This window comes from Athene cunicularia (genome assembly GCF_003259725.1).
Source record: "Athene cunicularia isolate RWA chromosome 17 unlocalized genomic scaffold, athCun1 chr17_part1, whole genome shotgun sequence".
Classification (NCBI taxonomy): domain Eukaryota; kingdom Metazoa; phylum Chordata; class Aves; order Strigiformes; family Strigidae; genus Athene; species Athene cunicularia.
The window spans coordinates 9,783,039-9,795,890 of record NW_020799122.1 but is presented as its reverse complement, the minus strand read 5'-3'; the positions used below and the strand labels follow the sequence as shown (position 1 = coordinate 9,795,890).

General features: G+C 61.7%; 1 protein-coding gene and 1 long non-coding RNA gene across 3 annotated transcripts in view; one reads left to right on the top strand and one right to left on the bottom strand.

Moving 5' to 3' along the window:
* The window catches only part of FAM129B (family with sequence similarity 129 member B), a 31,058-nt gene extending 18,221 nt beyond the window's left edge, over window positions 1-12,837 (bottom strand). The window contains exon 1 of one of the 2 annotated variants that reach the window (XM_026860261.1): window positions 12,783-12,837. In XM_026860261.1, the coding sequence (XP_026716062.1) occupies window positions 12,783-12,837 (55 nt within the window). Of the gene's footprint in view, window positions 1-4,755; window positions 4,915-12,782 lie in introns of those variants that run through there. The other variant, XM_026860260.1, reaches the window with a different exon arrangement.
* LOC113486408 overlaps window positions 5,495-12,852 on the top strand; it is a 23,241-nt gene continuing 15,883 nt past the window's right edge. Inside the window, exons 1-2 of the long non-coding RNA XR_003399589.1 lie at window positions 5,495-5,506; window positions 10,412-10,419. This is a non-coding gene — a long non-coding RNA (uncharacterized LOC113486408). The remainder of the gene's footprint in view (window positions 5,507-10,411; window positions 10,420-12,852) is intronic.

The following is a 12,852-nucleotide window of genomic DNA, read 5'->3' as shown; positions in this document are numbered from 1 at the left end:
CCACGCCCCCAACCGGTCATGCCACCGCACCCGTCACCGAGACCAAAGCAGCACCAGCACAACGGCACGGGCCTGGCAGGAAGGCAACAGCACCAGAGCAGCCCGTGCCTCCAGCCTTGCAGGTTGCAGACCCAAAGGCATGTGCAGCCCTTGTGCATTGAGAGGTCACAGCTCGGCCAGAGCAGCCCTGGTCCAGTTTTAGTCCCTTTGAACCAGGGCAGGAGGTGAATTTCACCCTCAGAAGGATTCCAAAAGCTGTGGAAAGCTGCCCAAGCTGGTCCAGCAGCCTGGACTGGCTAGGTCTTGCCCCTGGAAGCATCTCCAGCACCATCAGCAGCCCCACACATCCACATCCTAAGGCAGAAGCCAGCTCTTATCCTGACCTCCCATATGAGCCCCAGCTCTGGCACCTCTTAGAGCAAAGCCAAGGGGAAAAAACGAGCCATGAGCTCCAGGTCTAGCCCAGAGACCTTACTGCTTGGAGAACAGCATGGACAGCTTGACCATATCCTTCCCTCCAGCTGCCTGTATTTGCTGCCTGCAGTTCATTTCACTGTGGCAGAGGAAGCAACGCTCCAGGAACATCATCCTGGCAGCCCCTGGCATGCAGACAGCCCTGACAGCACGAGTGCATGGCCAGAGCTCGTTTTCCCCATCACCCTCAAAATCATGTGAAAATGAGAGTGACGCTTTAAATAGCTCAGGCCACGGCCAGCAGAGTCAGCAAATCTGGCAGCAGGGAGGTCAGATCCTGCACAGGTTTTGCTGCACAGTTTGCTTGGCTCCCACCCAACAGCAGTGCCCTTCTCACTCACCGAGGATGGACAATAGGATGCACCCATGACCTACGGCGTTACCTGCAGGATCAGGACTGCCACAGCACCACAGCACATCCCAGGTGGGACAAAGTCCTGCAGGGACATGGCTCAGCCCAGGTGGCTCAACAGGGCTGGGGACCAGCTCAGCCTCCCCCAGCACTGGGCTGAGACGCACGCCGACGAGCAGGGCCCACCGGGGGTGCTCAGCAAAGCTGCTCTTTGGATGAGCATCCCCACATGCCCCTTCAAAGATACCAAATAACCTGAGGTTGGAGGTATCTTTCCCCTTTCCTGATGTGGCAGGATCTTGGGTGGGCAGCAAAGGGTTAAAGCTTAAGGGGGAAAAAGTAGGGAAGGGTGGATGGCTCCTCTGCACCCAAAATAGTTCTCACTCCTCTACACCCCAGTGATAGCCAGGCCAAGGTCCTGGCAGCCAGGCCTCTGGGGACGCAGAGCTGGCCCCCAGGGCACGGCCACCACACTCACAGCCCCCCCGAGGGACAAGGAGTGGATCCCCCAGCGCTGAGCAGGGCGGCAGCAAGTGTTCATGGCTGGGAGAGCACCCCGGCCACAGCCAGGGCACAGGGCTCTCCCAAACGCACCCCACGGGTGGTGTGGGGATGGCAGGCACGCGGTGCATGGCGGCTGAGGGGCTCCTGACCGGAGCAGCACACATACCTACGCACAAACACGCACACACCCATCCCCATACATGCACAGATATACGTGCACACACACACACATACACCCCCCCATGCACATTTATACACCCCCCTATGCACACGCACTTGCCCACGCACACACAGACACACACACATGCGTGTGCACACACACACACACCCCAGGGAGGCTGGAGACCAGCGCCTGACAAATCCGAGCAGGAACAGTCATTCGCAACCTCCCTTTAGCCCACATCCCGTTTTGCAAGCCCAAAGCCCCACATCCCTCCCGCCAGACACGCCCTCCAGAGACCATGTCATCCCTCCACTGCTACTTAAATATACTGGGGGGGTGAGGGTGCCTTTGAAACTCCCAACCTTCCCTAGAACCCCCCTGGGTTTATGCAGCTGGGGTGAGTGGGAGCAGGAGCAGCAGCTGGGAGCAGGGTGCCCAAGCCCTTGTGGGATGCCACAGGGATGCCTCACGGGAGGCATGGAATTTTCCCCCACTCTGGCCCAGAAAAAAAAAAGGAAAAAAAAAAAAAAAAGGACAAACAAGCTCATTGAAGCAGAGCCCCTGGGCTGGCTGAGCCATGGCCCCCCCACTTGTGATGAAACCTCGCCTGGCTCATTTCCCCAGCCCTCGCCGGACAGCCTGACTCAGTGGGGCCGCAGGAAAGCCCCAGCTCCCCCTGCCACCCCACAAGCATCCCGTGTCCCCCTGCTGCCAGCTCAGCAAGGGGGTGACAGCACGGGGATGTGTCTGCAGAACAGTGGAGGAGCAGACAGCCGGGGGGGCCATGCCATCACGTCCCTTTGCTGGGTGTCCCTGCCCCAGTGAAGGTCCCTCTGTGCCCTGGTGGTGATGGTCTGTGCCATGGTGGCAACGGCCCATAGGCCAGCCCGCTGGCAAGGGACCTGTGAGCAGCATGTGCTGGCCCGGCCAGGCTTGCCAAAGCTGCAGGGGAAGGAGTTAATCACTAATTTAGCCAGTAAATGATTAGTGAGTGTGGGCGGGTTGCTGAGGGAGCACAGGCTCCCAGCAGCCCCACAACCGGTGCCACTGACAGGGACTGGCAGACAGTGCCACCAGCCTGGTCAGCTCACACCTCGGGGAGGCAAGAACGGGCAGAAGCTGATTTCCACCCAGATAAAGGCAGCAAAACCAAAAGGGCCCCTCCTCACCCACCCTCCAGCTCCTGGGCGCAGGCAGAGGTGCCGGTGCAAGGCGCTGGGGCACTGCCCCCCGGGACAACTCCGCGGCACCCCCAGCCCTGCCCAGCGCGCTGGGGAGCAGCGTCCGAGGTGGGTAACGGAGCTGCCAGCGTCCTACCGGCACCTGGCCAGCGGGAGGGGAGCTGGGGAGGACGGGCAGCCCCACGGTGCATGTGCTGCCCAGGAGAAAGTCACCCAAGCGCCAACTTTCCCACGCTGGCCCCCTGCCTCCGCCCTGCCCCGTGCATCCCCTGCTCAGGCTGCTTCGGTTCTTCCTGGCGGCTGGGGAGGACAATGAGGGTGGCTCTTCCAGCAAGGGAAACCGAGGCCACCGCAGGGAGGTTGATGCCACCAGCTGGGTGAAAGGTGCCCAGGTCATCCTTCGCAGCGGGACTGCTCCAGCAGTCCCACACCACTGCCTGGTCTAAAGGCACCTGCAGGGTTTGCTCGCTGCCCCTCGGCCGCCCTCGTGTGCCCCAAATCTTGGTGTTATGCAGACAGTGTGTCCGGGCATTGCCCACCAAGGGTGCACAGCATGGCAGGGGTGGGGTGCTGAGCCAGACCTCAAACCTGCAGCACCCTACAAGCCCTAAGCACCACCTGCAGCTCTGAGCTGGGAATGACCCCACGGCTGTGCCCCCTGCCCCATCCTGCCCGCCAGCTCGCCCCACCACAGTGCCAGGCCCAGCTCAGCTCAGGCTTATCCCCACGAGATTTTAGGAAAGGCAGCGTGACAGCACGTGATGGCTCTGGGCCCGCTGAGCATCAGCAACAACCAGCAGAAGGGACGGTGCCAGAGGTGCCACCGTCAACAGGGCACCAAGCAGAACCAAGGGCTGCTCCAACTCCCTGCAGGGAGTGGGGTGAGGAGCATCCTGCAGCACCAACGGGTGCACCCAAAGGGTTAAGCCCCAGCCGGCAGTTTAGGGTTTCAGGAATTTAAATCTGAGTTCATTTCCACCCAGAAACACAAACTCCTTCATATGGGCCTGACTCAGCCCAGCTGAGCATCCCCAGAGCATCCCTCCCACAGGGCGATGCCGGGCTGGGGGGGGGGTCAGGCACTAGCACCCCACCCAGGAGAACATGGTGACAAAAAATAGCTGAAGGACGGTTTGTTCCTCATAAAAGCAAAATCCAGGGACTGAACTGGTAGCGCTTCATATTTTCCCCTCTCATACAGACCAGGAGAGACTGAAACAAGGAAAAATAAATTGGGAGGGAAGAGCGAAGTCCAGGGACAGTTTCCTCTCTTACCTCCCTTCACACAAACCCACTCAAAACCAGCCCCGGGGCATCTCTGTTGCAGGCTGCTATCAGAATTTAGACTGAGCTTATCTGGAACAAACGGAAAGTGCAGGCTGCTCCCAGTGCCTGCCCTGGGTCTTGGTGCACTCCACTGCTGCCTGCGCCCAGGGCACGGCTCAGCACCGGGGGACCTGGCAGGACAGGGATCACTGCCTGGCACCAGCACTGCTCCAAAATCCACGGGGAATATTTTCAGCTACACATCGGCTCAGAGGCATGGTCCATGTGGAAAGGGGATGCATCCTGCCACCCCCTCAGCAGCAGCCCCGTGCAGCTGCATGGCCGGCAGTGCTGGGGATGAGCCGAGCGGCCGCCTGCCCTCTGACTCACGCCTCTGTGGGGAAGGGTGGGCAGGATGGGGGCTGAGCAGCAGGAAGGGATGAGGCAGCAGAGCCTTAGAGAAGAAACCAGATGGGCCCAGGCCTGAACCGGTTCGTCGTCTCTCGCCCTGCCTTTGCCGCGCACAGCTCTGCCCCCGGATGAGTCAGAAGCGCCCGTAGTGCCAGCTCAGGGCTGGGGCACCCGTCGGGGACATGGCTCTCTGCTTCGCTGCCTGCAAGGTGCACCCTTCACCAGCACCCTGTGGCATTCCCCATTCCAAATGCTGGCAGCACCCCCTGTCCCCCGGGATGTCCCCGGAGAGGCTCCGGGGGGGTCTGTCCCCACCGTGGCAGCACCCACCCCGTCTCCCAGCACCGCGCCCAGCTGCGGCGGTTGCACAACGCCGCTCCCCTCCCAGCCCAGAGCAAACAAACCTGCCGAAGCAGAGCCGTGCCCAGCGCGGCCGCGGGAGGATCTAAAGCAGACCACGAAATCCACGGGGCTGAAAACGAAGCAGCACATTCAGCAGCAGCTCCTCAGCCTACAAACAGCCGAAAAACCCTGACAGCACTCTCGACCGTGCTTCGGACACCCTTCACCCATTGCTCCCCAATCCCAACTACAAAGCCGGACTCAGCCCCCTGTATCAGCCCTGCTCCTGTGGCTCAGGGCCGCATCCAGCCCAGCGGACAAGGGATTAACATCCGGCTACGTGCCGGCGGGTGTTTTCCCGCGGCGTGGATGCCGGTCTCCCGCTGCTCCCCAGGAACAAGGCTGCTGCGGGGCTGCGTGCGAGGAATGTGTGTGTGAATAATAAACAGCGTTTGGGGCTTTTGAATGTCTCCAGAGAAGCTGGTTGGGGCTGGACTGAGCCCAGTGTGAGATGTCTGCCCTGAACCACCCTGCCCAAACAGCTCCTGAGGGGTGGGGGCAGGAGGAGATCCCGTCCTGATCCAGAGAAGACCCTCCTGCCCCGTCCCTTTCCTTCTGCCAGCCTTGCCTTCAGAGTGATGCTCCAAAGCCAGGGGGCACAGGTGCCCACACAGGCACCCCAGGAGGGCTAAACCCACCCTGGCCCAAAGTGCCACCTGCCAGATGGGCACAGGGACCAGGTTTAAGCCCACCAGAAGAGGTGATTGTGCTCACAGGACAGTCAGGATACGTCCCATGGGCAGGGAGGTGGCTGTGGGGAGATTAAGCATCCCCACGGAGCCGCTTGGCTCAAGCTGGGTACCACCCCTAAACCCTGCACTGGACCAGGACCCACTGCCCTCACCCTGGCTGCAGTCACATCACCCCACATGTCCCTTGTCACCCAAGGTCCCACAAGTGCCTGGCCAGGCTGGAAAAGACCTACCAATCCTTTGGTGCTCACCCCATGGCAAGTGCTGCCCCACAGCAGGGTGGGCCCCAGCATTACCTGTCCCCAGATAAGGCCCAGTTCATCCACCACCACCGGCCGGGCCACATTGCATCTGCTCCAGCGTGGCGCAACCCCCATGGCAGCCGAGTCAGCGCTGGGTCACAGGCAGTGCTGCTGTGGGGTCCTGCGGCGGCAGCAGTGGCCTTTGGGCACCCACGTGGGGCCCGGTCACACCTGGGAGCTGTGGGACCAGGGGGGTCCCCAAGGCCAAGGGGCCAGATCAAACTTGGGCATCTCTGGGTCTCTCACGCGCCGGGTGCTGGGGACAGCAGGGGGTGAGGGGGTCCTCGCTCGGGGGTGTCCCAGCAAATCTGTGCTTGGCAGGGGACGAGCAGCCGTCCCCTCATGCCCCCCCTGTGCCCAACCCCAGGGAGAAGAGCTGAACCTGGCATGCTCTCCCTCCACTGAGCTGGCTGGTGCCAGTATGAAACCCAATCCAGCACCACGGGAGGAGACCAAACAAAGACTTTTATGTACATCCAAAAAAAACCCCAACCATGAGGTATTTGAACAAAACAGCCCTGAGCTTGTTCTGGGCTCTGCCACAGCTCCTGCTGCTGGGGGGGTTCCTGTGCCCGGCTCCTCGGTGAGGCCAGGGCAGGGCAGAGGGGCTCCACCTGTCCCAAAGTGCCTGCCCCACACCATGCCCCCCATGCCCATTCCCTCCTTCCCATGGAGGGCGATGCCCCAGCCAAGGGTGGCCATAGGCTCAGTGTCTCCCATTGCCAAGGACTTTCCAGAATCACCACAGTCCCCAGTACACCGTGGACACCTGCCCCATGGGGCTGGCAGCCAGAGCCCAGCAGCATGGAGCATCACCAGCATCTTCCTTGCTGTGGGAGAGTGGGCAACAGCCAGCAGAGCAAAGCAGCTCCTAGGTAGAGGCAAGGCAGGGACGCTCCCACAGCAGGGATATTCCCAATGTGGGGATGTTCCCAAGACAAGGCTCTGTCCTGGTCTCAGGTGATGCCCTGTATGCGCTGGGAGCAGAGGAAGGGGCTCAGGATGCTTCCCATGGCTGAGCCACCGCTGCTGTGGGTGCCTGGGAGCTAGCAGCCCTGCTCTCCTGCTCTACGCAGCAGCACTGAGGGCACTCTAGCTTTGGGACACGTCCCTTCATGCAGGGGAACCCCCCGAGGAGTGTCACGCCTAGGCTGAGCAGAGCTGGCAGAGGGAAGGAGCCAGGACAAGTGTCCCATGCCCCAGGAGCCACCAACATAGCAAGAGGGGAGGGAGGTCCTGCCCCCATCCCCTGCCAGCTCAGGGCAGAGCATCCCATCCATCCCTGATGCATGGGGACATCCCGTCCTGGGGAGTCCCACGGCAGAAGAGTCTGAGCCCCCCCAGAGCAGGGCTGGGAGCCCAGCTGCAGGCAGGGACAGATCCCTGGCAGGGAAGGGCAGGAGGGCACGGAGAAGGGCACTGTGCTCTGCCAGCCAGAGCTGGGATCTGCGCCGAATGCTGCTACGCTTTCTCTTTGAAAAGGGGGAAAAGGTGGAGTTTTACTCCTTCCTCCCCCTCTGGTCCAGAAGCCTGGGAGGAAGTCTGCTTGCAAGGAGCAGCTCTGCTCTGCCCCTTCCTCCCCTCCTGGCCCCTGTGGGACCCAGCTCGCCATAGAGCTGGTGCCGGCACATCCCGGCACAGGCCAAGGCTCAGGGGCCAGCGCGGGGCTGGTGGGGCACAGCTTCTGCTTGGGGATCTCACGGCCTGGCACCTTCTGAAAACTGGGTGGTGGGACCAGACCTGGGTCCTGCAGGGGCAAAGCAGGTGCTCAGCCTCATGCTGGAGAGCTGCTGCTCTCTCCTGCCTTCAAACAGATCCTGGGATCTCCCCAGCCCTTCTGCCTGCCGAAAGCTCAGAGATGCACGGAGCCCAGGGTCCTGGCGGTGTGGGAGGCAAGAGCCGACAGCTTTCCAGCTTCCCCCCATCTCCCCGCTCATTGGGAGCAGGGGCAGGGCAGCTGCCGGCTGGGTTGTGAAATAAAGCCTGGTCACAGGATGCCGTAAGAGGGATGGAAATGGGATGGGTGGGTCCGACGCTGCTCCTTCTCCATGGGTTGGGACCAGGTTCCTGCCCATGAGGCCGCCTGCGGGGTCTGTCCATGGGACCCACCACCCATTGCATCCCCATAGACCTGGGCTGTCTGCACACCCAACCCTGGGCTCTCTCGGTGGCTGTTTCAGTGACTGTCCCCATGCCCACGTGGCACCTTTGCTGTTCCCAGCGTGGGGCCAGACTGGCAGAGCCAGGGGTGGGAGCCAGTGGCTTGCTGCAACCAGCTGTGGGGCTTAGGCAGAGTGACAGGGTCCCGTCGGTCCCCGGGAGGGTGGGACAGAGCTGACAGGGCTGTGCCAAGAGGCACAGAGCTTCCCGGGGCTCAGAGCCAACCTCTGCAGCAATTTGGGGGCAGGAGGGAAGCAAAGGCTTGGGAAATCCCAGCTGTTGGCCGTGTTTCCCTTGCTGGCTGCCTGCAATGGGTCTGGGGGTGTCTGATACTGCAGTGGGGGAGGGTTCTGGTCTATGGGGTACTTTTCTCTCCCTGGGCTGACCCAAGGCCTAAGGAGAGCTCTCAACAGCGATGCTGGCTCTGCTCCTCCTGTCCCCAGCCCTCCTGCTCCCAGGCAGAGCAGGGATGCCCTCTATGCATGCCCCCCAGCTTGCTCAAGGCAAGGCCTTTGGCTAAACCCTTGCTGGGGGAAGCAGGGAAAGCCCCCCCCAGGAGGAAAAGCAGGCTCTGCCCTGAGGCTGAGCGCAGGCAGGGCTGGAAGGGCTCCCACCTCCAGCTCACGTGGGAAGGCCATCGGCACAAGAGGCCCCGCAGACGGCGATGTCCCCTGCCCTGACACGCTGGCTCTGAGCGAGCCCCATGCCCCGACACGACGGCTGCAGGTAAGCCCCAGCTTGCCAGAACCAGCCCTTCCCCGCTGGCAGGGAGCCCTGACATGCCAGGGGAGTTATTTATTTCACGATGAAAGAAGACACACATTTCGTTACAAGAAACCACTTCGCATCTCCAGCATATTGCAGCGCCGATCCCTCAGAGCCTCCCTCACCACTCCCCCCAGGGCAGGGTGAGGATTTCACCCTCAAGACCAACCCCAGAGCCCATCACCAGCAGCCACCACCTCCCATATTGTCTGGAGCTGATCCATGGCCAGGGCTAGGAAATGAGTGTCGTGCTTAAGGAAGCCACAGCAAACCTCTTCTCGCTGTCGGCAACCTCCCCTCCTGTGGCACACTGCAGCCAGGAGCCTTTCGGCATTTGCCAGGCACCTCTGGACCTGGTTCCACAGCCTGTCCATCGGCACCCAGCCTCCCAGCAGAAGGATGCTCCTCGGCAGCATTGGGGATAAGCAGCCACCAAAGCCCGTTGGAGAGGAAAGGCTGTGGGTCCAGCACCAGAGGTGAGGCTCAGTGTCACCTCTGCCACCGTTGTGTGGGCTGGTGTCTGTAGGAAGTCCCACCCCAAATTAACAGCTGGTTTATTCAGCAATTAAGGGGCTGGTGACTCCCTGGAGATACCAGAACAAGGTGTGAGCTCCCAGGGACCCTCCCTTCGCTGCCACCCACCTCCCCATCCCTCTGGGCATGGAGTCACCAGGCAGCTCCTGCCGTGTCCCTGGGCTCTCCCACTCACTGGGTGCCTGGGACCACCAGCCCCACGGGACAGAGCTACCCAGCTCCACCCAGTGTCAGCCACGCTCCACCTCACCCCCCTGGAGAAGCAGTCCATGGGACTGGGATGCACGGGGAAGGAGTTATTCCAGCATGAGGGAAGAGCTTCATCCAACCCCTTGCTGAGGGCACCTATTGCCTTGGGCAGGAAGGGACACTGCAAAAATCCAAGGCACCCAGTGACATCTTGGCTTTGAGGGCAGCCCTGGCCGGACACCTCATGCCTGCTACTCTTGTGTCCCCAGGCGATGGTGTCCGTGCTGGGCACCCTTGTGCAAGGAGGGGAGCCAGTCACTGCTCCAGACCCCAGAGCAGGTCAGGAGCAACTCTCGACCCACATTTGGGAGGAAGAGGAGGAGGAGGGCAGCCGAAAGGTTTGGACAAACTGGGTGACCCCAGTCAGGATCGTGTCCAAAGCAGGGCAGCAGAAAGAAGCGCTTACCAGCTGCCCCATCACCACAGCTCTCCAGGCCCACGTGTGGTTGTAGAGACCCCAGAGAAAGGGAGGCAGGAGCTGCAGGCAGCACTGACTGAAAACCCTGGTGTAAATCACACCCCCCAGGCTGCCCTGTCAGCCCCAGTGAAGCAGGGCAGCCCCGCTGCTGGCAGGGATGCTGCCTGCCTGCCTGCGCAGGCAGCAGGAGAGCGGTGCAGCCCCACCAGCACCACCAGTGGGAGAAAAGACCCTGGTCCTGAGCCACCAACACACAAGTCACGCGCATGTGGCTCATGACCGCTGGGAGACGTTGGCATCAGCCCCACTGCAGCCACCGCCGCGTGGGCTGGGACAGGGCATGGGACCTTTGCAGCACGGCTTTGACGTCCCTATGCAGAGGGGACCACGCCGTGCATGGCACAGGAAGGCTTTTCATCATCTCCCTCCTGCCTTTAACCCACCTGCAGTGCTCAGAGCTCTGCTCCCAGCAGGGGGGAAGGATCTGGCCCAAGCTCTCACCATCTCCCCAGAGCCCCAGGGCTTGCTTCATGCCCAGCCAGCACAGTTCTGCTGGTGTAAGGGGGCTGCAGCCACGAGGAGCATTGCCAAGCCCAGAGCATTCCTGTCCCTGCTGCAATTAGGGGCCACATCAGTCTGGGCAGCTCCTCCAAACTCCCCCAAGTTGGGAGGACAACTGGGAAAAGTTGCTGGGAAAGAGGCGCTGGATCCCTCCCTGGGTGCCGACAGGAGCAGCGGCAGCAGAGAACAGACCGAGCTAGGCAGGAAAACCCAGAGTTTTCCCCACCGCGTTGCTTTGCATGCCTGACAGCAAGTCGTGCCTTGCCTGTTGGGTTACAGCCCCTCCCAGCTCTGGGGGCTGTTCACCGAGCGAGGAGCCTGGGTGGAAAGCAGAGAGGTGCTCAGTGAACCCAGTGGGCTCCAGTCTCTCCCAGGAAGGTGTCCCAGTACAGGTGTGAGTCCCTCCTGCTCACCCCGAACCTTCAGCACGGCAGCATGGCACAGGACAGGCACCAGCCTAGCCTCCATAATCCTATTTCACAGGAATCCTGTTTTCCCCATGAAAACTCATCTGCTGTCCCCAGCTCACTGAACATAGGCTGAAACCTCCCGGTTTAATGGATCAGTCCCCACCAGGGTGCAACCATCCAGCCTGGCCTTGCAAATACCTAATTTCTGACCCAGCAGAGACAGGTTCCCGCACAGGAAACTCAGCTGGGCTTTTCCTTGTTATTCTTTCCAGGCTCTTCAGGATTAAGACCACAGGGCTTGGACGGGGAGAAGTCTCTGCCCAGAGAATCAGCAAGTTAAAGGGAGATGGAGGATGTGCTTGGACCCAAACATGCTGCGGAGAACAAGACTCGACACCGTGTTGTGCACAGACCCGAGCCGGCGCAGCCTCATGGATCAGCCCCGTCTTTAACTATGCAACGCGAAAACCCCACAGCGGGTTACAATCTCTCCTTCAAAGCTTGCAAACCTGCTGGTGTCCTGCTGAGCCGCATACCACGTAAGCATTCCTGCCAGCCGGCCCAGGACGGCAGGGCCTGGCGAGGCGGAGGGACTCCACTGGATGCCATCAGCCGTAGAGCCCGTGTGCCGGTACCGCGGCGGCCGTACCGCGCCGCTCCATCAATGCCAGACCCACAGCAGCTTCTTCCCCAAAGCCCTCGGGGAAAAAGGACTTCAGAGCCGCTCCCATGGCTTTATGGCGGAGACGGAGGAAAGGTACAGCAGAGCCAACTCCAAAACCCCAGTGCTCCCCGAGCCCTTGAGCTCTCCGCAAGGCGCACAAGGTCCAGCACGAGGCCACGCTGCTCCGTACCACCCGACTAGGTGCGGCTTCACGGGGGGGGTTGCTTAACCCGGCGGAGAGGAGGGTTTTTCAGCCTGGGGAGCTGAAACCGAAGCCAGAGCATGAAAGGGCTTGGAGGTCAAGTCCTGCCGGCTCAGGAGCCCCAGGGAGAGAAGCACCAGCATCACAAGTGACGCAAGGCAGTTCGGGGGGGCGAGGGGGCACAGCACCCCGACGGAGGGGTGACCCCACTTACGGGGGTCAAGCAAGTCACTACAGGCACCAATTAGCAGCCCTGCCCCCCCGCCGCCACCCTCCCAGCCATCGCTTCGCACAAAACCCTGCCTGTACAGAAGCCGTAATCCCACGGTCAGCGATTCCCAGGCGGCACGGAGCAGACATCCTGCGCCGGGGGCAGAGGCACTGCCGGGCAGACACCCCGGGACAGCCGGGCTCTCAATAACCACATTGTCACCCTTCCCCTTCCCACAGTGCTGGCGGGGACACTGCTGTGTCCTGCCCGTGCTGGGGCAGGCCTGGGGCATCCCAGGGGGTACCCCAGGGATGCAGCCAGTCCTTCTCCCCACCCCAGAGACCTTGCGGGGGGCTTTCCGAGGGATCCCCCAGCACTGCTAAGGGGGGAAAAGTTTATTTGCCGGCTCAGCCCCAGCAAACCCCACGCTGACAGTGGTTTCCCTGCGCAGGACCCGGCTTGCCAGCATCTCTTTGGAGCCCCGCTCCCCCCCTTCCCTCCCCACAGCCCGGGGAAGCTCAGCACAAGAACACGCTTCCCGGTCCCCGGAGCCAACATAAACACCCCCGGCACAACTCAGCCTTTCATCTGGGAGGCAGACAGGCACCTCGGGTGCCCCCCTCCCCCCGCCCCCCCGTGTTGTGCCCAGCCAAGGGGACAGGCAAAACCACAGGGAAACTGCGACGTGGTGGAAAGAAAAAAAAAGTTTAAAGTCCGGGAGAAAGGAGAGAGAGCAGGAGCGGGGGGGGCTCCCGGGAACACGCGGAGTGGAGGGGCGGGTGTCCCCACCCGGATTGAAAAGAAGTATGGGGAGAGCCCGGCCGGGCTAAGGGGAGAGGGGGATGCGCGGTGGGAGCTCACCCGCGATGTGCTGGCGGCGACCCTCGTCCAGGTGCGTGGAGACCACATCTCCCATGGCGCTGTCTCTTAT